Genomic DNA, 23,850 nt, shown 5'->3' with positions numbered 1-23,850 from the left:
AGCATCTGTTTTAATTCATGAAAAATATATTGTGGGCTCCCACAGACTGTTTACTTTTTCTTGAAGTTGTGTATACATTCTAAATTATGCCTACTTTGAGAAGGTTTCAGAAGTTTCACTGAGTGATCTGTGCCTATAGAAAAAAAGGACAGACTACAACAAGCCAGCATATGGTCAGATACAAGCATACTATGCTATCCAGAAATCCTTCAGTTTGCCAAGGAAAAGAAAATATTTGATTTATATATTGTCTTTTAAATTAACTTTTAAAAAATATAAAGGAACTGGAAGCTGTAATGGAAAACAGTATTTGCTGCCATAAGGTAACAGCATCCCTTAAAGGGGATGTTATTTTGGGAAAACAAAAGATTTATTTTATCAAAATCATTATTTCATTATCTCATGAAACAACATTCACTATGTAGTGATAGTGACAAATTACTTGAGATATAAATTAACTCATGAGCACAGGACATTTATATGTGATAAGATTCAATGGCCTTTGAGGGCTTCTGTATGAAATATCCCTCATTACTGCCCCCCCACTTTTTCCTACAGTGTGAAAGACGTCAATATCAAGAATGTGGAAAGTGAAACAAGTCTGATACGGTGAGAGCTGTGTGTTGATCCTCTCCGTCACTCCTACTGCATATTAGCATCATATCAATACCTACTGCATAAGCCCGAGTCCCAAACAGCCAATAAGATCATCCACAATATACATGTTTGCACCATTACAAGCCAACATTTGAGGCAATCTATTCATGTTAACTTCTGTATATTTGAAAAAAGCACCAATTCAAGTGTCTCAGCACTGACCATGGAATTTCTACCCAACACTATTCAAACCTACTCATCTCATTTCACACATACAACGAAAGCCTCAATTCAGTGAACAGATTTCGAGCCCTACCTACATACCGAAGCTTTTAAAGATGTACTGGATCAGCCAAAGCAAGAGTCACACAAAACATGGAACACTTACATTTATTCACTCTCCTCAGGAAGAAAACACTCATTTTCCTTTTCTTCTTTCTTATTCTTAGAACATTTTAAGCTGTTCCGACACTGCAACTATGTAGATTTGTTTGCAAACTGTATACAAAAGCAAGCGTCTGTTTTTCAACTTACATAAAATGTGTGCACAAGTTAACACAGCCTCACGAATCAAATAAATACCATTCATTCTTGCTGGCCCAGCATTCAAACCATAAGACAAGCTAAAAAGAAACCAAAAATGGTAAAAACTAAATAAAATAAAATAAAATAAAAATTTCCATCTAACAACTTGGAATAATTCAAGTGCAGAGGACTAAATGTTTTATACCACAGAAATTTAGTCTGATGAAAAACAGTGGTTCCACTGGTTGGGATGTAGTTTAAGACACACTATGCTGTACTGTGTGTTATAGACATAATAAAAAAGTAGTTTTTGCCAGCTTGAGAATCAAAGCTGAATTTAAAGCAATTGCTGTGATTACGTCAACTGATTCATAACACAGAAACACAAACAGTCCAAATGTAAATGCAGTTTCAAACAGAATATTTATCTATGATATGTCAAAATTAAATAAATGGTCTGATTTTTTTTTTCTATAAAAAAAAACAACAAGTTAGATTACAAAAGCAGGAATCAAAGCCCAAATAAATAATTTGCTAAAAATAATAAGAAAATGTAGCTGCGATGTTCCAAGGCCTAACGTTAACCCTCTGAGGTTAACTCAACACTGCAGTTAAGGCTAATGGGCACAAACCTCATCATCACAAACACAATTGTGGGGCAGGGAAAAAACACACAAGATTTAGAAATGCACAGTGGTGAAAAGAAACAAACAAACCAACAAATAAACAAATAAACATTCACACGTTAGTTATTTGGCAGTAACGCAGCCGCTCCTCTCTGAAGTAAAATCTAAGGGGACACATTTCCCACAGTGTCCCCCTCTCTATTCCCAGTTCCTCAAACAGCACCACAGAAAAGGAGGTGTGGTCTAATGTCCATCAGTCGCACAGGTTATAACGGTGGTAACTGGTATGTTCCCATGGGAGTCCTAAATGTTAGCATGTCCAAATGCATGCAGATATTATCGAATCCTCGTAAACAGGTTCAAAACTGATATAGATTCCTAAAAAAGGAAAAAAACAAAGATATCAGCATTTCACGGTATTCAGTTATACAGATACCTCAGATAGCCTTAGTTAGTACACCATACAGTAAGATTTAAGATGTAAAAACAGCAGCAGATGGATTGTTTCCATCTCGCATCCAAGTCCTAAAGCATCATACATCTGTTCTTACTTTGCTCCAACATAAGGTACAGCACAGAACATAATAATACAATAATACCTATAATGTACCATCCTAAAAATGGCATATACTGCACTGAATCATATAATCATCAATGTATATCATATAATCATTACAAATATGCCATGCCATGGGTTAAATACTACACAAGTCTACACACAAACTGCCTTTAATTCTCTGTAAATATCCAAATGTGTCCATACAAATGTGCATACATGGAGGTGTGTACACACAGTATTATAACTTTTGTCATAACGAATTACTGTATAAGTCTGTGTATTGGAACGGTGCAATACAGTGGGCATACAAATGCGTTTATTGAGAATGTGTATATAATTAGGAGTCTGTGGATATTTTCCTATATATTTTTGCATATTTAAGAATATGCAAAAATATGCACCTTAGATTTTCACTCACTTTCACATTGGTGTAAATCGCTGTTGTCGGAACAAAAACTTTACAGGAGACTTTACAGTAACTTTACAGGAGAAGGAAAAAACCTACCTTACTTTTAATGCAAGTTAATTGAACCAGAATTTTTTCCATGTCATTTTGGGCTGTTTCTTTTAGTCTATTCATTATGAAATTTACATACAATGTAAAGGGCAACAAGCTTTTTCCAATTATGTTAAAAACTGAAAAATGACAAAAATGGGGATATGAGGTTTTGCTCCGACAGCAGCAAAATCTGATGTGGCAATAGACGTGATTTGATTTTGATTTACTAATCCCATAAAATTAAAGCCAAAAACCACATGCCATTCTAGTATATAAACTTCATATGTACAACAGGCATCCTCTGCAAGTGCAAGATCACAAATGGAGTATAACAGGGCCGTGTGGGGTGCGTTTCTGGCTTTGGGTAACCTAGAGCTAATGGTACCTTGGTGGATCTGGTTTTGCTGAAGACATTCCAGAAGCGCAGTGTCTCATCTCCTGCTCCCGTAACTATGGCCTCCCCATCCGGCGACATGGCCTGCAGGAAACCAGCACAGAACACCTCGGAATATTACAAAACATCCAGCTGTGTCTGGAATAAGGACATGAACGTTCACCAAAAAAAGACCTCATGAAGCAGATCTTCAAATCAGAGCTTACCAGTTTATAAAAAGGTTATAAAAAGCTCCAATTTCAAATTTTAACAAATCTTTGGCACTGGAACGCTAGTAATAACACCAATGTTTATGTTTATATCAGAGTTTCTTCTAGGAATCTTGGGTGTCTGGGAATGACTGATTGCTGGTAAAACTTCTAAAATCTAAAAATCATAATGTGGGTTAATGTTATGAAATTTTTTAAAGAGAAAATTTCTTGGCACTTGGCAAATTTCTGCTAACAGCATTTTATTTGCTCCATCTTCATGGCTGCCAACAACAAATGTATGTAATGTTTCTCAGTATGGTAAGATGCTCTTGAGTTTTATCCTAAAAACATACTCCTCTTTCTGTTCCAGCTCTCCTGAAGCCAGTATTACACAGGATCGTTAAGTTTCGAATGGCAAAGCAGAGAGCATATCAGTCCACATTTCCACTTTACTGCAATGGACAACAAGGCAGTCTTTACTGAGCCTCAGATAAACAGCATTTGAGCATATGAAATGTGGAAATGTGGACTGACAGGGGAATAAAAGCTAACTTGCCATGACTTATTAGCCTATCTGAGCTGAATACTGTGTGTATATGTATATACTGTATAAATGTAGCTTCAGTATATTCTTACTCTCCTGACAAAAAACATACATTTTTTCATGTATAACCATGAAATAAAGTGGAAATAAAGTGTCCAATTTCTCATAAGGTTCAATGGAATTTCTGTAAAGCTTTTCCAACTTTTTATCAGTAGCTATGAAAGACATTTGTGCGTGAAAAACTGATTGTCAATTGTGACAAATGCCCAAGTGTTCTTTACCAGATATAGCACTCTGTAGGAATGTCCGGTAAGCTTGGCCACTTGTGTGAGGGAGGGGTACTTCCACACCAGGATCTGATTCTGAGAGTATCCATGTGTGCTGACCTGTGGAAACACACAGCAGAGTGTTTATCAAAACAAGGTCCATCTCTCAGTGCAAAAAAACGGACCCTCTAAAAAACCGAGATGAATATCAAAAATGTGATATTAAGGAAAAAACTAAATACGATTAACTACAGATGAGGATTTTATACAGGCAACAAATGATCTTTATAAAGTAGATGAGGATTTTATACAGGCAACAAATGATCTTTATAAAGTAAAGGTGTAAAAAATGTCTCTCTCTCTCTCTCTCTCTCTCTCTCTCTCTCTCTCAGAATGACAACTGAAAATCCAACTAAACTAAAATTTAGCTAAAAATACACTGTAAAAGCTAGAATACAAGTCTAATTACATTCAGTAAATGTTAATAGGACTGGAACTCAATATAAGGGTTGGTACTTCCATGACCTTTAGATCCAAAACAGCTACATTCTCACTACATTTGAATCCCTGCGTGTGCGGTCCTCAGAGATGTACATACCAGTTCATTTGTGTGTTTGGACCAGGCCAGGTTGCAGACCTGCGAGCCGGTGTCAGTGGACTGCAGAGGCTGCCCGGTCAGCGTGTTCCAGAAGCGGATGCAGCGGTCAGCTGTTCCCCCGCCGGATGCAAGCAGACCATGCTGGTGGGGTGACCAGGCGATGGCTTTCACGGCCGCCAAATGCTCTGTGTACTGCTGCATGGGCGAGACGCTGGAGTGGTTCCACACTAACAGCTTTAGAGAGGGAAGGAGGGAGAGGGAGAGAGAGAGAGCGAGGGAGAGAGAGAGAGCGAGGGAGAGAGAGGGAGAGAGGGAGAGAGGGAGAGAGAGGGAGAGAGAGAGAGAGAGAGAGGGAGAGAGCGAGTGTGAGTCTGAGAGACTTGCACGTTTCTGTGTACACATGACTGGTACTTGTTAGCGTGAGAAAGTGAGAAAAGCAAAAACGCATCATAATCTGCACACTGACATATGCACGTATAATCTGAAAGTCTGAAGTGAGAGTTGCCATTTTATTATATGTAAATTATATGTAAATGATATAGGATTGGCTGTTCTGTATTGTGCCTCATACAAAAAGCAGTCTGGACTGAAACATCTCATAGCTTTAGTGTGATTGAGCAGAGCTAAACAATTGGAGGCTGAACGGGTAGGAATACATACATGCACTGTTTTTTGTCACATCAAAAGATGGGAAGTCTTTTCAAGCTTCGTTTCCAATTTGAAACTTCAATATGTTTACACTGTACTGAAAAGTGCAGTGCAAAAGTATTTAAGACATTTTAATACAAAAGTCTATTTAGGACATTTAAGCCAAAAAGTCTAAAAGACATTTTTAAAATGTAAATTTAAAACACTATTTATCCAGGTAGCAGTTAGTTATTTGCTAAGAACAGAACTAATATTAAAATAAAAACAACTACAAACACATTGATGTACAGGCTAAATCAGGTGTGGTGCTGGTGGATTTGAACAAACCTTTGAAATGGGAATTGTAGAAAAGTCAGAAACTAAACCTTCTAAGCAGCTCTAAAGATATAATCTGTTTTTTAAATTAAGAGATTCTTGTTACTTTTACTGCATTAATGTTTGTTTGCATTTATTCTAGTGTTAGTGTTTTTACAAGCAAAAACACAAAAAAAGGTTTTAAACTTTTTCTTAGGCATCTATGACTTTTGCCTAGTTATATACACAAATCTGTACATTATATTTGGTATTCCATGACAAGGAACCCTTTGATTACCTGGCCAAATGAGAAATTCCCCTTTGTTAAATACCACTGCTTCACAGGCCAACATGCATACACTGAAAAAATATCATCAATATCAAAAACACAGAGGGCAATTTGACAGCAGAACGTCAGCAGAATCCTAGCAATCGCTTGCTGTCTAGCAAAGTTTGTAGTTTATGATATGCAAGGTGGGGTACCTTGTTGTCATTGCCACCTGAGGCGAGGAGCTGGTGGTCCGTGCTCCACTTTAGGCCGCACACCTCTTGCCGGTGTCCCAGGAGCTTGCGTTCAGACTGCAGTGGAGGGGCCCGGATATCCCTCTGCAGGATTAGCCTGTCCCTGCTGCCTGATGACAGCTGGTCCACATTCCACGCCAACGCGCCTAAGAGGAGGGGGGGGGGGGGGGGGAGGGGGGGGGGGGGTAGGGAAAAAAAGCAGCACTCACACACACAGATAGCAACGTACATGCATACAGGCACACAGACAGAGACACCAAAGACACCGTTACACAAAAAGGATTAAGGACACTAGGCACAGCTGACATGTTTCAGGTCAATGTCTAGGCTACTTTAAAAGAGAAAGAACTTAAACTGATCTGAAACAAATGTACCAAGCAAACAGCCAAGCTCCAAGTAGCAGTACACTCACCCACTCTGGCCGTGTGGCCCTCTAGTACAGACAGCTTTTTTCCCGCAGCCGCATCCCAAATCTGCACAAAGCCCTTATGAGTGCCCACTGCCACCAAGCTCCCCTAAAACAAAAGCACAGAGGTGTATTAGTACATAGCCATTTTTCAGCCATCAGTGGAATGAGTTTAACTCTTGGTCCACCTGCTCTGCACATCTGATTCACTGGCTCAGTAGCCAGGTAGTCCTCAAGCCTTTCAGGGACTGCTCTTAGGACACATTGGTCTACATAAAAATAATAAATAAAAAAAAAAAAAAGAAAAGCATTGACACCTGTTGCCGCTTTGCTGGCAAGTGCGTTTAAAGGCAGAAAGCAAAGTGTGCAGGAGACTTACTGAAGCCTAAATGCTCATAAGTGAAAATTAAGGCTATTATTTTACATAGGAAGAAGTGAAGAGGGCAAGGCTTGCTATGAACATTACTTATAGATATTTAGAGGACTGCACAGCTATGGGTGCGAAATGACCACAGCGGTAGTTCCTCCTTTAACTTGCTCAGCATTGACTAGGGATGCACCAAGGCGCCTTACTAAGTCCCGATATCAATTCTGACACCTGAACTGAAAAATGCGGAGTACTGATCCAATTTTTTTTCCCTTCTTTAACTGAAATAAATCCTTAAATGTATTATTTCAGTATATTATTATACTGGGTGATACATAACATGATATTTATTTTAAGGACATTATTTCTTTTAAAGATATTTAAAATGAGCCACACTGGAAAAGTATTTCATATTCAACCATATTCTTTGAATTTATTAGTAAAAGTCTAACTATGCTTACCTTGCCTTACCTATGCTAACTATGCTTTCTCCATTATATCTCTCAGCATCTCAAAATCAACTCAAAACCTGACAATGCTCATTTTTTAACCCACGTTAAATAAAAGAATTTAAAAGTCTGAAGTATTTGTTTACTGATAGAGCACAGCAAAATTAGAAAAGACATCCAGCACAGCGCTTTGATTCTGATGCCCCGTCATGCTTGGTTAAGAGGGGTTTTTATTTTGACACACTGCAGTGGCTTGTAGAGAAACGCATTCACATTTGCTAGTAACAAAGCAAGAATTCGTATCATACTGCATTAAAGGTATGCTTGTGGATGACTGAGCCTTTCAGGGATGCTCCTTTTATACCCAATCATGACACTCACCTGTTTCCAATTAACCTGTTCACCTGTGGAATGTTCCAAACAGGTATTTTATTGAGCATTCCTCAACTTTCCCAGTCTTTTGTTGCCCCGTCCCAACTTCTTTGGAACGTGTTGCAGGCATCAAATTCAAAATGAGCGAATATTTGCAAAAAACAATAAAGTTTATCCGTTTGAACATTAAATATCTTGTTTCTGTACTTTATTCAACTGAATATAGGTTGAAAAGGAATTGCAAATCATCATTTTCTGTTTTTATTTATGTTTACAATGTCCCAACTTCATTGGAATTGCAAGTCATTTTGGACCATTTCTGTTTGTCCATTCATCATGAAATTGAGACAACATAAAGGGCTGCCTTCTTCAAATGGAAAAAAAAATGTCAAAAGTGGAGATACAAGGTTTTGCCCTGACAGCAGCATTAAATCATAAATATTTGTCATTAACAGAACAATTAACAAGCTTATAATATTTACTGGAAGGGCATTTTCTCCACTTCATAGGTGAGTTTGTCCTCATCTATTCTAAGGTGGAATGGTAGAGATGTCAAAAATAGAAATGGGCCGTCAGTCAGAAAAAGCCACGTCACAACGCACCACATTACACTCTTCCGCTCACAGCTGGTGTAGACAGCTTCATTGATTATAATTTTAGTATTATGTTCTTGCTGTTAGGGTAAGGTAATACAACAGAGAGACACTGAAGTGTGAAGTTGGACTGGGAAATTACAGCCCAGCTAAAACGCAAAAAAGGGTCTGAAGAAAAGGCTAACAAACAACAATAATGCAAGCTTGCTTACCCTTTCCGACCAGCCTACTGAAGTCACAGAGTCGCCCTCCACTGACAGATCACACAACCTCGTCACCTGCAGACACAGAGGGGGAAATATATTAGCAAACAAATCAACCCACAATTCGCAGGTAACATCCTCCGACTCTTCTCACATAAACACCCACCTGGCTGGTACAGGCACTCCACAGGTACACACAGGTCCCAAGGCCAACGCTAAGCACGTTTAACGAGGACCAGTCCACCAGGTTGAGGTAGAAGTCGTCCTGAAGCTCTGGGGCATCCAGCACCTTAAAAGGAATCTTTGAGATCTTGCGCATGGGTTTCCGTGGAGACCGCAACAGCTTCTGACTAAAAGAGACACAGGAGAAGACAATGAGGACACAACTAGACAAACTCATTAAATGGCATGCAGAATATGTTGAGGTAACAGCAGACAGCTGCATTTAAAGATGACCTTAGCTTCAGCCTCTGGCAGCTCAAGGCAATGCACTTAAATTTGACAGGGTTTTTTCCCCCATTTGTTTGGTTTTTTTTATGACTGAATGACCAAAATATTTTCCCTGACTTCGTATTAGCTTCCTTTTCGAAAAAGAAAAATAGGAAGACGTTTACTAAATAAAATATTCACCTCTTTACCTTTCTTTACTTGAGATAGCACAGCTTGAAAAAAAAGACTTCTTGGGATTTGATAGTGATCCACTTAAATGTGGCACTACTGTCTTTTTTCCAAACTTACCAAACCTCAGAAAAACTAAATATCATGATGCTTTTTACTACACATTATGCATCATGTTATATCTTTTTCCACATTGCCCACCACTTAAATCCAATCACGTTTAATACACGATCACTGGGGATCTGTTCATACACTGGTCATGAGAGGTCATGGATGATATTGAGGACCAATACCTGTTACTGCTGACAAGTGAAAGGGAGTAAGGGGAGATGCTGTTTCCATCATCTGGAAGTGAGCGTTTGGCACTTAACGAATACTGCAAAACACATATGAACACACATCAATAACAGTTTGGCTCATCATTAATAACTGCCATATAAATAACTGCAGTTACCAATTTAGTTATCTTTTTGTTCAACGTACACTACTGCCAAAAATATTCAGTCACCCATCCAAATCTTTGAATTCAGGTGTTCTGATCACTTCCATGGCCACAGGTGTACAAAACCAAGGACCTAGTCTTGCAGGCTGCTTCTACAAACATTAGTGAAAGAATGGGTCGCTCTCAGGAGCTCAGTGAATTCCAGCATGGTACTGTGATAGAATGCCACCTGTGCAACAAGTCCAGTCATGAAATTTCCTCCTTACTAAATATTCCACAGTCAACTGTCAGTGATATTAAAGCAAAGTGGAAGCGATTGGGAATGACAGCAACTCAGCCATTAAGAGGCCACATAAAATGACAGAGCGGGGTAAGCGGACGCTCATAGTGTGCAGAGGTCGCCAACTTTCTGCGGAGTCAATCGCTACAGACTTTCAAACGTCATGTGGCCTTCATTTTAGCTCAAGAACAGCATAGAGAGCTTCATGGAATGGGTTTCGTTGGCCGAGCAGTTGCATCCAAGCCTTACATCCCCCAAGCGCAATGCAAAGCGTCGAATGCAGTGGTGTAAAGCGCCGCCACTGGACTCTAGAGTAGTAGAGACGTGTTCTCTGGAATGACGAATCACACTTCTCCATCTGGCAATCCAATGGACGAGTCTGGGGTTGGCGGCTGCCAGAAGAACGGTGCTTGTCTGACTGCATTGTGCCAAGTGTAATGTTTGGTGGATTATGGTGTGGTGTTGTTCTTCAGGAGTTGGGCTTAGTTCCAGTGAAACTCTTAATGCTTCAGCAGACCAAGAGATTTTGGACAATTTCATGCTCCCAACTTTGTGGGAACTGTTTGGGGACGGCCCCTTCCTGTTCAACATGACTGCACACCAGTGCACAAAGCAAGGTCCATAAAGACATGGACGAGTGAGTTTGGTGTGGAAGAATTTGACTGGCCTGCACAGTCCTGACCTCAACCAGATAGAACACCTTTGGGATGAATTAGAGCATAGACTGTGAGCCAATCCGTCTCGTCCAACATCAGTGTCTGACCTCACAAATGCTCTTCTGGAAGAATGGACCAAAATACCCATAAACACACTCCTAACCCTTGTGGAAATTCTTCCCAGAGGAATTGAAGCTGTTATAGCTGCAAAGGGTGGGCCAACATCATATTAAACCCTATGGATTAAGAATGGGATGTCACTCAAATTCATATGCATGTGAAGGCAGATGAGCAAATATTTGAAATGATGTATGTGAGCAACCTACAACCTTAAAGAGGCCAAATTGGCTGATCTTGCTTCTTAGCTGTTGATACTTAATAGCTCCCAACTGACAACAGAAATAAATAAGTTAAAACAAACAAACAAAGAAACATTACTCACTGCTGCCCTCTAAAAGTGTCTCAGCACCAAGCCGGTCATTACATCTTTTGTCGTGACACGACAGTTTCTTTTACTTACATGTATTTGTCTCAACACAAATGATGAAGACACGTAATTCACATTTTGTTTCTTACAATGTGAATGTGTTTTTTGAAAGCCTTAAGTAGTTGGGTCAGCTCAAATAACTGATCAGATGATTATGTATTAATTGCACCACACAAAAATGTAGATGTTCCACACCTGTTTTACCTTAAGGTTCCACGGAACACAGTGTAAATTATTGTAAATGTATAATATTTAAATTGAGTGTTCTATTAAAACATCCAGCAAAGTTTGGACAGAGGGGGAGGGAGAAATTTTAGTTTAACTCTGGCTTGTCATTAGCTTCCTCTTGGTAAAGTTCTCTGACTTAAAAAAAAAAAAAATTGTTCCTCAGTGATTTCCGTCTCTCTGTTTAGAGGGTATAACTCACATCACCCTTGTGATAGGTGAGGACACTGCTTACGTATGACCCAAGATTAGGCTTGCCCAGTTTACACACACACACACACACACACACAAGCTATTTATTAGACATTAGAAAGTTATTCAAAGGACATTCTTGTATATTATGTGCCCACATCCAGAGCTTTAACTGTTCAGATAACTGGTGAGAAAACACGCAGACTAGAAGTACAACTGCAATGGTATATTGTTGGTAATAGTCATTGATGCAATATACAAATTAGCCCTCTAGTCCTCTTACTCCAGTCCTGGAGGCCTACTCTACAGCACAGTATGGAAATGGCCCCACTCAAAAAACACCCACTAAACCTGATAATTAACAGGCGAGTTGAATTAGGTGTGCCCAAGCAGGGGAAAAAAAAAATAAATAAATAAATAAAAATCACCAATATGTGTTGGACACTGGTACAGGTCCTTCACACTCATGCTTTAAAAGTGATCTAATTATTTATTGTGAGTTATGAGCTTTTAGACTAATCACAGGTCCAGCTGAGTGACTCTGCAAGTGAAGCAAAGGAAATATTTCAGCCCAGATTACTTTTTGAATGAGGCACAGTACAGGACAACCAATAAGAACAGAAGCCATTTACATGTAGCTGTCCCACAGACATAAACACTCAGAAATGTCTTGGACCTCTGCAATTTTCTGTTTAAGAATTAAAAATGCCAGTTTGGAAATAAATGTTATATTGTAACTTTGGCTAATAGGAAATCTGCTGTATTGCTTTTGTGTTCATTGACTCCATGCAGTCTGAGCTATGGCTAATAAAAATTGGCTTTAGTCATAAAGAAATTGAAACTTGCCATTTAATAAAAAAAATTAAAAAAAAAAGACTGGCACACCTCTAATTACAAGGCATATCACAATCATAATATGTAGTAATACAATCACAATACTAGCATTCTGTTAATATTGTGCAGCCCGAAAAGAATCCACAGATCGTGCGCAGTCCTGCATACCTTCCTTAAACTGATGTACAAAAAGGTCCTGATCATTTAATCATTGATTATATTACCATCAGACTGAAGATCAGAAAACGTGCAATCTTGCCAAACAAACCACAACTTTGTTTTGTTTTGTTTTGTTTAGTGAATGGTCAGCTTTAGCAAGTATGTTACCTCCATTCACACAAACACAAATCCAAGGCCATTCGGAAACCGCCTACTCTAAAACTCCTCCTCTGCCGCGTCCTTCGTGCTGAAGCTGAACAAAGCCGTTGACATGAGTGGGAGTGGGAGAACGTATAGGACTGTAGCAGAGGCAAATTTTCAACACTGCAATGTTTGGGTACCTTACCCACAATATGCCATACCTCCACCATGAGGGTGGGTGATGCCACTGCATTATTTTTTTTATTTGTTTAAATAGATTTATATTCATACTTTTTGATCATTTCTTTCATTACCCAAAAGCTTTAGAGTAGTGGCTCCTTAAATGATGTGAAAATACACAAAGACATTTAGGGTCTTGTGGGGATTGTGTGCAAGTAGAATCGTGACTGCATTCGATGTCCCTCAGCGGTCACTCACGCTAAACAGGCTCCTCTTCTCTGGAGTGGACGGCTGCAGCCGCCGGTCCTCCGTCTGAGGGTCCTGCACCTTCTCAATGCCCGCCCCCAGTAGCTCGTTCTTCAGCAGGGCCGAGTATGCCAGGCCATCTGACAGAAAGAAGGAGAATGAAAGAATTTAGACAACACCACCACCAAAACCGCACAATAGCAAAGCCAAAAGAAGAAAGAAAGAAATGAAGTAAGAAAACGGTGAGGAATAGACAGAGGAAAGGAATTCAAATGACAGACAGAAACCCAGAAGGGAGAGAAAAAGAGAAAGATCAACAAACAGAAGGATAGGAAGGGGTGAGTGAGTGCACTGGAGGCAAACTAGAACCCGGTTGTCATAGTTACCAGGCTGCCATAAGGGAGGCCTTGTCTGAATGTTTTGAGCAGAGAACAGGTTCATATTAAACAGACTGCTCAATGCTGCTATATATCCACACAGTCTTTCACCTGAACCGCAAATGACACATAATACTATGCTATTTCTCCTAAGGCTGCAGTGATCAGTCACTAAAGTCATTAACCGTGTCAGTGAGGGAAAAAAAGTTGATGTTTTAAAGTAAGTGAAACAAGCTTTAAGCTGTAGAATGCTTTGCAGTGTTCCCATCATATACTTGGTTATTTGAACAGATTGCAATACGCTACAGATGACATTGGGGCAAGATATGGCTCTATCATTTTGCTGCACAACAACAACAGCAACAGCAACAACAACAACACCAAAAAAAAAAAAAAAAAAACCCAAAACACACACACTTGGTGCATTTGCCTTGTACTAATTGCGGCATTTGCAGTTTCTGCTCCTCAATAGCACATGCATGTGAAGAACACAAAGCTGTACAGTGTCCCAATTTCACATTCAAGGGAGTGCCCATGAGTTTGCTTAGTGTGGCCTTTGGTACAGTGCACCCATCGCCAGTGTTACAAGGTTCAGGGTTTTCTTGCTAAACTGGGCTAGAAAATTCTAAACTCTACTTCTGGTGGACAGCTTTTAAAATGTTTACCGGATCTGACAATCCTGCCACCCATAGGGAACCCAAGCTCTAATTCAGCAAAAACTGGACTACCTATAAAGAAAAGAAGAAAAGGGGAAAAAAAAAAAAAAAAAAGAATATGATAGCTAGTGTTAACCAGTGACAGATGTCTGGAGTTAATAAAAGTGAACACTGGAGCTTATAATTTTTGAGAACTGTCTTACTATATAATTAAACACAAGGTAAAAATGAAAAGGTGGCACTCCCAGCTGCACCTCCAAAAGGAAAACTGCTAAGCCAACTAAGTGGCATATGGATAATGCATTACACACACACACACACACACACACACACACACACACACTAAAGTCTTATATTTGATATTTTGTTGTAGTTTTATTTAATTTTGGGTTTTAATTTTTTTGTGACCCTCTCCATGGATCACCACCTTATCGTGGTGGAGGGGTTTGCGTGCTTGAATGATCCTAGGAGCTATGTTGTCTGGAGCAAAAGCTCCTGGTAGGGTCTCCCATGGCAAACTGGTCCTAGGTGACAGGTCAGACAAAGTGTGATCCAAAATTCCCCCTATGAAAAATAATAAAAAACAGGACTTGTGTACCCTGCCCGGAACAGGGTTACTGGGGCCCCACCCTGGAGCCAGGCCTATGGGAGGGGCTCGCCAGCGAGTGTCTGGTGGCCGGGCATTTACTCATGGTGCCCGGCCGGGCCCAGCCCGAAAGGGTTACGAGTCCCCACTCCCATCGACCCACCACCAATGGGAAGGGCAGTAGTAGGGGTTCGGTGCTTTGTGGATTGGGCAGTGTCCGAAGGCGTGGGCTTTGGCGTTCTGATCCTCGGTTGCTGAAACTGGAATGTTACCTCACTGGCAGGGAAGGAGCCTGAGCTTGCGCGAGGTTGAGAGATACTGGCTAGATATAGTCGGCCTCACCTCAACACACAGCTTGGGCTCTGGGTCCAATCTCCTTGAGAGGGGCTGGACTTTATTCTTTTCTGGGGTTGCCCATGGTGAGAGGCAGCGGGCAGGTGTGGGTTTTCTCATAGCCCCTCGACTCGGCGCCTGTATGTTGGGGTTTTCTCCCGTGCATGAGAGGGTAGCTTCCCTACGCCTTTGGGTTGGGGAACGGGTCCTGACTGCTGTCTGTGCTTATGCACCGAACAGCAGCTCAGAGTACCCAGCCTTCTTAGAGTCCTTGGGAAGGACGCTTGAAAGTGCTCCTCCTGGAGACTCTATTGTCCTACTGGGGGACTTCAACGCTCACGTGGGCAATGACAGTGTGACCTGGAGGGGTGTGATTGGGAGGAATGGCCTCTCTGATCTGAACCCAAGTGGTGTTCAGTTTTTGGACTTCTGTGCAAACCACAGTTTGTCCATCACGAACACCATGTTTGAACACAAGGATGTCCATAAGTGCACATGGCACCAGGACACCCTAGGCCGCAGTTCAATGATTGACTTTGTAGTCGTGTCATCGGACCTGCGGCCATGTGTTTTGGACACTCGGGTAAAGAGAGGAGCTGAGCTGTCAACTGATCACCACCTGGTGGTGAGTTGGATCAGGTGGTGGGGGAAGATGCCGGTCAGACCGGGCAAACCCAAACGTATAGTGAGGATTTGCTGGGAACGTCTGGCAGAAGAACCTGTCAGATTGATCTTCAACTCACACCTCCATCAGAACTTTGACCAGATATCGGGGGAGGTGGGGGACATTGGCTCAGAATGGGCCATGTTCCGCTCCTCCATTGTTGAAGCGGCTGACTGTAGCTGTGGCCGCAAGGTAGTTGGTGCCTGTCGGGGCGGTAATCCTCAAATCCTCGTGGTGGACACCCCAGGTGAGAGATGCCGTCAAGCTGAAGAAGGAGTCCTACCAGGCATGGTTGACCTGTGGGACACCAGAAGCAGCTGACAGGTATCGAGAGGCCAAGCGATCTGCGGCTTCAGTCGTTGGCAATGCAAAAACCCGTGTGTGGGAGGAGTTTGGTGAGGCCTTGGAAAGTGACTTTCAGTCGGCTCCGAAAAGATTGTCAAACCGTCAGGCGACTCAGATGGGGAAAGCAGTGTGCCACTAGCACTGTATATAGTGGAGATGGCGTGCTGCTGACTTCGACTGAAGACGTCATTGGGCGGTGGAAGGAATACTTTGAGTACCTTCTCAATCCCACCGACACGTTCTCCAGTGAGGAGGCAGAGTCTGGCGACACGGGAATAGGCTTGTCCATTACTGAGGCCGAAGTCATTAAGGTAGTTAAAAAGCTCCTTGGTGGCAAGGCTCCAGAGGTGGATGAGATCCGTTCCAAGTTCCTCAGGGCTCTGGATGTTGTGGGGCTGTCTTGGCTGACACGCCTTTTCAACATTGAGTGGACATCGGGGGCGGTGCCACTGGATTGGCAGACTGGGGTGGTGGTGCCTCTTTTTAAAAAAGGGGACCGGAGGGTGTGTTCCAACTACAGGGGAACCACACTCCTCAGCCTCCCTGGTAAGGCCTATGCAGGGGTACTGGAGAAGAGAGTCCGGCTTATAGTCGAACCTCGATTTCAGGAGGAGCAGTGCGGGTTCCGCCCTGGTCGTGGAACACTGGACCAACTCTTCACCCTCTCCAGGATCCTAGAGGGTTCATGGGAGTTTGCCCAACCAGTCCACATGTGCTTTGTGGATCTGGAGAAGGCATTCGACTGTGTTCCCCAGGGTATTCTGTGGGAGGTGCTTTGGGAGTACGGGGTACATGGCTCTTTGCTACGAGCCATTCAGGCCCTGTACAAACAAAGCAGGAGCTTGGTTCACATGGCCGGCAGCAAGTCAGACTCGTTCCCAGTGAGAGGGGGCTGCCCTTTGTCACCGATTCTATTCATAATTTTTATGGATGGAATTTCTAGGTGCTGTCAGGGGACAGAGGGTGTCCAGTTTGGTGACCTCAAGGTCACATCACTGCTGCTTGCAGATGATGTGGTCCTATTGGGCTCTTTACCGGTCTGTTGTGGTAAAGAAAGAGCTGAGCCACAAGGCAAAGCTCTTGATTTACCAGTCAATCTACATTCCCACCCTCACCTATGGTCATGAGCTTTGGGTAATGACCGAAAGAATAAGATCGCGAATACAAGCGGCCAAAATGAGTTTCCTTCGCAGGGTGGCTGGACTCTCCCTTAGAGATAGGGTGAGAAGTTTGGTCATCCGGCAGGGACTCGGAGTAGAGCCGCTGCTTCTTTACATCGAGAGGAGCCAGTTGAGGTGGTTCGGGCATCTGGTTAGGATGCCTCCTGGATGCCTCCCTCATGAGGTGTCACAGGCAAGTCAGGCACCTCATGAGGGAGGCAAGACCCAGTACATGCAGGCGTGACTATATTGCCCAGCTGGCCTGGGAGCGCCTTGGAATCCCCACTGGAGAGCTAGTGGAAATGGCTGGGGAAAGGGAGGTCTGGGCCTCATTGCTTAGGATGCTGCCCCTGCGACCCGAACCCGGGAGAAGCGGAAGATGATGGATGGATGGATGGATGGATGGATGGATGGATGGATGGATGGATGGATGGATGGATGGATGGATGGATGGATGGATGATGTATTAATTATGTAAGTCTTGAACACTGGCAAAGACAAAACTACAAAACTATAGCTTCCACAAAAAACAGAAAAAAAATCCAAGGCTGAAAGTGTACCTTTGCTGTTGTCTGATGTTCCATCCTTTGTCTTCCTGTTTTGGCTGTATGACTTTTCATTTTCCTTTGAATAAAAGACAATACCATAACACTGCATTAAAGAATGGTATTTTTCCAGTAACACTGGGAGTCTACTAAAATGCATGCTGGACAAAGAGAGCTTTTTAAGGGACTTTCTACAAGGACATAGTTTAGCGAAATAAATAAATCAATCAACTGTGCAAACTGCCTAAATCAAACACATCTGCCTCAAACTACACTGAATTGTTAAAGAGAAATTCCACACATTTTTCACAATTTCTGCATAATTCAGACACCAGGAGGGATCTGATGTGAAATGGCGTATTCAATAGAAACTTACCACGCCAGTTTCCTTACCGTGGTGGTGACATGAACCAAGAATCGCCATGTATGACTAATATATTTGGTGTACTATCCAAAACCACCAGTCAACCCATGTATTTTGCCTTACAGCACCTTGCATGTACATCCCCATCACAAATAGATTTATACGTCTAGCTTTTACGTCTGGTTCCTATCACTATCACAGCCAGTTTCTCTAGAATGGGAGATTTTACATCAAACCACTTAGAATTACTTTCTTTGTTCGTTCATATTTGTTGCATTTAATCATGCAGAAACTTTGAAAAACTGTTGGAATTCCCCTTGAAGTAATCACAAACAAAACTGCTGATGCAGTTTCTGACACTGTATAGCACACTGTTCTCTATAAAAATGTACAAAGCAGCACTGCAGGGAAATGTGATTATATAAATTAGATTTTTCGCCAAACTACTGCACCGGTTTAGAGGCTTACATTTATGCGGTGGAAGTTGACGCTCCAGTTTGCTCCAGCGCGGGACGGGATGAAGCGATCTCCGTGTTTACTTGGCGAGGACAGGGGTGAGTTTGTGGGCGTCAGTGCTTGCATGACTTCCGTCACCTTCTGCAGAAAAAAGGGAGAAAATTATCCTAGTGCTTATGTACTAGTGTGTCCAATTAACTGTCCTGGCGCATCACTGAACTGCATATTTCTGTCTCTGAGAAACAGAACACCCAACTGTGCAGTTCAGGGCTACAGAGATCTATAAGAATACACTTTCAGACCACTGTCCAGAGTATTTCTGTGGATCATATAGATGGCCAAAAACTTTGAGAAGTTGTGTGAGCATTTCATGTTGAACGGAACAACAGAAATGGTCCAAAAGGAGTTAAAATAAAATCTTGCTCCATCAACAGAATGTAAATTTAAGGACATTCATTCCTTCAACAATAAAATATTTACTGTTTCAGAGTGAAGTAAACATTCCAGTTGCTTTCATTCACAGAAAACGACATTTGGCCGTTACCCTCTTTACAGCTGGTAAAACTAATGGCCTTGATATTTAGCCCTGCCACCTGCACCACCTCCATAACTGAGGCAGTGGTCAATGATTACCCAATGAAAACAGTGCACTTAACTACAAAAGAAGCTTCAAAAGACATCAAAATGAAACTCAGACTTACAATGGGGCTGGCGTTGTCATTCTGTATATTGATTTGTCGTAGTAGCCGACTCTCATAATCCTGGTCCATGGCTGTAGACATGGATTAGACAGCAAATGTTATTAAAATGACATTAAAGCACAGACTGCCTTTACTCATCAGGACACTTATTGCCTTCATTGATACATTAAGAAATACTACACATACATCCAGGGAATATTCAAGTCCTTCTAATAAATCAGTGGATTACCAGCCTGGGCACTAACCTACTGGTAAGCCCACACCATTTCACAACACTAGTCGGCCTATCACAGGTATTACATAAATCAACTCACGGCAAATACTTTCCACACTGTATTCATTGATTGATTGATTGTAGAGGTCTGTCATGTAAACCACCATTAACGATCATAACTGGGATCGGGGTGTAGTCTATTAGAGCAAAATCTGCAGAGAGGGGGTGGGGCTTAAGTTCTCAAACGGGCTCTTTCTGAACTCGCTCATAAATTCTAGGGGTACTCATTTTAGGAGCACTTTGAAGAAAAAAAAGCTTTCAGAGATTATATTCATATGTTCTAGCAGTGCCTACATATTATGCATTTTTGGAGCTGTGTGGTACAAACATTGTCTGTTCTCCTAAATATTGATATTCTTTCATGTCCAGGTTTGCTTTTACTAGGTGATGATTCTAACGTAACTCTTAATTCACAGCAAAAGGAGTTACATTAGCAGCCTTAACAGCTTCCTAAAAGTATATTTTGAAAGGTGGGTTTATGCCAGATATTCAGATGTTCTTATTTTGGAATGTGCTCCAAGTAGATTTTACAAGGCGAGGGGCTGCCACAATTCAGAACTGGCCAAATGCTATTGCTTTTGTCAAGGCCTTGAAGGGCCAGAGAAGCTTCATTTAATATTTCTTTTAAAATGTAATTGCTTGATTGCTGGTCTATGGGCATGATGCAGAACCCCCCCCCCCCCCCCCCCCCCCCCACACACACACACACACACACACACACACACACACACAATATTTTTTATATTGTTGCATTTTAAGTGTGTCTGTGTTTTAAAAAGCCAATAAATATTCATTACCTAAAAATCCTTTGTTGCAAAACTAATCAAAACCAAACTGTGTTTTATGTAATTAGAGCACTGTTTAATATCAAACATTAAATGGAACCTTGACCTGAGAATCAAAAACTTCATCCAACTTGTAAATACCATGACACCAGGGGAGTTCAAGATTATGTGAAAAGGGTCAGACATAAACATGCCTGATTTACTTGTTTAATCAGTCTCCATCTTCAACAACTGATCATGTTGTTGTAATAAAACCCCACAGCTACAGTGGCCTTTTGCGGATGACCCTGGACACGCCTGCATTACACCCCATAAAAATTCACAGCTGCTTAAGCTACTACTACAACTATGTTTATCTCAATACATTCAAGATTGGGTCAGTCACCAAGTATGGCCTATTAACAGGGCTGCACAATATGTTTTTGTATGCAAAAGCTTAAGAGACCCTTGCAAATTGTGTAAAAAAAAATCTTTCACAGAGTACACACTTTCAATGTTCACGTTTTAATATACAATTTAGCGCTTGTGGGGAGGGGGGCTGTGTTATGATACCCCCAAAAAAAAGATTAAACTCAGCAAATAAACAGAAAATGTGCTCTAAAATTATGTGTGTTCTCTGTAGAGGATGTGTTTTATTTTATTTTAATTTATTTCACTAGAAAAAACAACAAACGTGTCATTTCATCAGCAGTGTTTTGCGTCCTTCTGTCCAATGACTGCTGAGATAGGCTCCAGCCACCCCCCCCTGAACCCTGAGGGAGAAGAGGCTTAGAAAATGTGTGTGTGTGTGTGTGTGTGTGTGTGTGTGTGTGTTTTCTGTATGCGACTGCATAATGTGTTAATCGACATTGCAATACTGGTCTTTGCAGCGCTGAGACTAAATCCAGATGCACAACACAAATGAGTCCCTGGCTAAACACTACACGTTTTATTATGTGCTGTGAGCATCCGGCCCAACCTTGTATGTTTCAGAGGAGTTTCTGTGGGAGTTTGGATGAAATCAGTCATTCATACGATGAAACACAACTCTTTTTTGGTTATAAAAATATAATGCAAGCCAATCTTTTACCCTGTCAAGGACGCAGCAATATGTTTTACCATATTGTAAGTAACCTGCACATATTTAAACATATTGCAATGTACTCTAAGAAGGGCAGCATTAGCAGTATAATCACAATATTGAATTTTGATATGCCGATCATGCAATATTATTATCCTAGTCCAATTTGCCAGCAGAAGGCAGAAAAATCAGATACAAGCTCTAGCTAGGATGAAAAAGAAAAAGAGTGAGGTAAATGCAGCACAGTTAGCACTGCTATTTCAGGGTACTGATTACTGCACATCTTACTGTGAAAACTTTCACCTAAAGCTAATATTTACCACTGTAACATAACAGTTGTACTTTTATTTAAAATGTAATGTGCTGGACTGTCCAAACATGCTAATGCTTTCTCACAACATACACACAGACACACATTTATGTATTTATTTATTTTAAGATGTCGGAGAAATGAACCCATAAGCAAAATATAGTTTGATTAATTGTGATGCAGTTATGGGCTGTCAAAACTACCCAAGTTAACTGAGCACAGACACAAAACAGAACGAAATGCCAGCTGGGCCAGGCACAACCCCCAAAGTATGTCTAATGCCATTTCATGCTTTCTTAATCAGGTTGGAAATAGAAGCACTGGCATGTTTGATTTATTAGGCTGTTATATATTAGGAGTGGGCAATATGACGATATATCATCAAGGTAAATTATTCCACAATACACGTTTCTGAGCATAACGTGGATATTGTGAGTACTAAAATAACATTGACTAAATACATGTTTCATAATAAAGAGAACATAATTAGGCACATTTACTTGGACTGAGTGCAGCACAGTTAGTAATACACTGAATAAAAAGCACTGGATATGTTTATTATTATTATTATTATTATTATTATTCACGACACTACAGGTCCTATTTTCTGTTCCAGCTTAAAACTCAGAACTAAATGTTATGATATCGTGCATTGCAAAAACATCTTGAAGTATCGTGATATGATCATTTTGCCACATTGCCCACCCCTAGTATGTACAGTAGGCCTGTCTTCATTAACTACACCCATTTCCCTGTGAGATCTATATGTATTACCAAATACACAAGCCACATCCACTCAAAACATAATAAAAGACCCTGTCATGTTTTGGGAACACATATATTTAAGCCTTTATTCTCTTCGAGAAAGCTGCCCCAATGTAACAGGATACATAAAACACAGGAATATGTGCTTAGAAATACTGCCACTAAAAGCCCCCAGCCATGTAAAGGCATGTACACCTAATCCACACAACAGACGCGTCTGTCACTCATTCACTAGACAAAATGGATGTATAAAATGTAAAATAATTAAAATAAGCTAAATGGTCAATGGTAGCCACAATCGGCAGAGTTCTGGACCTTCTTTAGACGAAACCTACACAGATCAAAAATCATTTGTTTGCATAGTCTGACAAAAGTTAGCGAGCCACAACAAAACATACTGACAGGCTGAATTTATTAGGTTAACGATGATGACTGAAACTACCAACGTTAGCTACGCTCGGATCCTGGTTTTAGGGGGAATAAAGCCACTAATGCTTCTCGTTTGCGTGTGGCTGATAACAGAAAAGCCGACGAAGCAGAACAGCTGTTAGCTTTAACCGCTAGCCTTCGCTTTAACACGGAAACCCACGGCTAACAGCACAGCTAAGTGCTTACCGGTCCGTTAGAACTTGTTTGAACATTTATGATTTAAACTAAGAACCAAGTTTCAATGTAAGACACACGAACAATCTTCAAAGCGAGTTTCTGTCTGGGTTTCTCAGAGGGTAAATATAACCTAGCTTAGTAAGCAGTCTCACTAATGTCCGGCTTCCTTTCCGAATTTCCCCGTTCCACCTTAAATGGTGCAGCAGTTACATTCAGGCGTCTCGACGCCTGAATGTAACTGCTGCACCATTTAAGGTGGAACGGGGAAATTCCAACAAGAGCCTGAACACTGCTAACGTTACTAGAGAAGCCAAGTTAGCTAACTAAAGGCATTTAAGAGTTAATGAAGAGCAAACTGAATCAAATAACTTTGTAACGGACGTTGGTAAGCGACGAATCCAGCGCTTAAAGGAAGGTTACTCACCAGGCTGCCTGCTCCAGCTGACAAAGCGCCTCCGTTTTGTTGTTTTTGTAACTGGGACCTCTAGTTAGCTAGGTGATTGTTGTTCTGAAAAGCGCAAGGTGATATGGGTAATCCACGTCGCCGACGTCACCTTTTTGAATAACAAAATGCAGCTGTGTTTCTATGGTTACAGCGATTACCTGAGAACAGCGCCGTCTGTCCGGCCGCGTGGAAACATCTGCTTCAGCCACCTTTACAAAACACGTTCGCTCAGCATAGCTACGCGGACAGATCGGCCACAGCGCCGCACGCTGGCAGTTCGTCATGGAAAGCAGGTTCAGCTTTTA

General features: G+C 41.3%; 1 protein-coding gene across 3 annotated transcripts; it reads right to left on the bottom strand.

Moving 5' to 3' along the window:
* Positions 1 to 968: 968 nt before the first annotated feature.
* On the bottom strand, positions 969 to 23,800 carry LOC108433091 (fizzy-related protein homolog). Of its 3 annotated transcripts, XM_037531280.1 has the most exons (15): positions 23,704 to 23,800; positions 23,525 to 23,608; positions 19,301 to 19,371; positions 18,612 to 18,740; positions 17,795 to 17,858; positions 13,126 to 13,253; positions 9,565 to 9,647; positions 8,820 to 9,003; positions 8,663 to 8,728; positions 6,676 to 6,778; positions 6,225 to 6,409; positions 4,800 to 5,033; positions 4,217 to 4,321; positions 3,192 to 3,284; positions 969 to 2,126 (listed from the first exon to the last, which is right to left on the bottom strand). In XM_037531280.1, exons 3-15 carry the CDS (start codon positions 19,367 to 19,369, stop codon positions 2,085 to 2,087), a joined length of 1,485 nt encoding a protein of 494 aa, XP_037387177.1. In that variant the 5' UTR covers positions 19,370 to 19,371; positions 23,525 to 23,608; positions 23,704 to 23,800; the 3' UTR covers positions 969 to 2,084. The 3 variants fall into 3 exon arrangements, with proteins under 3 accessions (XP_037387177.1, XP_037387178.1, XP_037387176.1); XM_037531281.1 differs by lacking the exon at positions 23,525 to 23,608 and having other exon boundaries at positions 23,704 to 23,771; XM_037531279.1 differs by lacking the exon at positions 23,704 to 23,800 and having other exon boundaries at positions 23,525 to 23,691.
* Between the last annotated feature and the right edge of the window lie 50 nt (positions 23,801 to 23,850).

The sequence above is a fragment of the Pygocentrus nattereri genome, chromosome 19 (assembly GCF_015220715.1).
Source record: "Pygocentrus nattereri isolate fPygNat1 chromosome 19, fPygNat1.pri, whole genome shotgun sequence".
NCBI lineage: Eukaryota > Metazoa > Chordata > Actinopteri > Characiformes > Serrasalmidae > Pygocentrus > Pygocentrus nattereri.
Note: the sequence above shows the minus strand (reverse complement) of the source record. Positions and strands in the feature narration are given on the sequence as shown.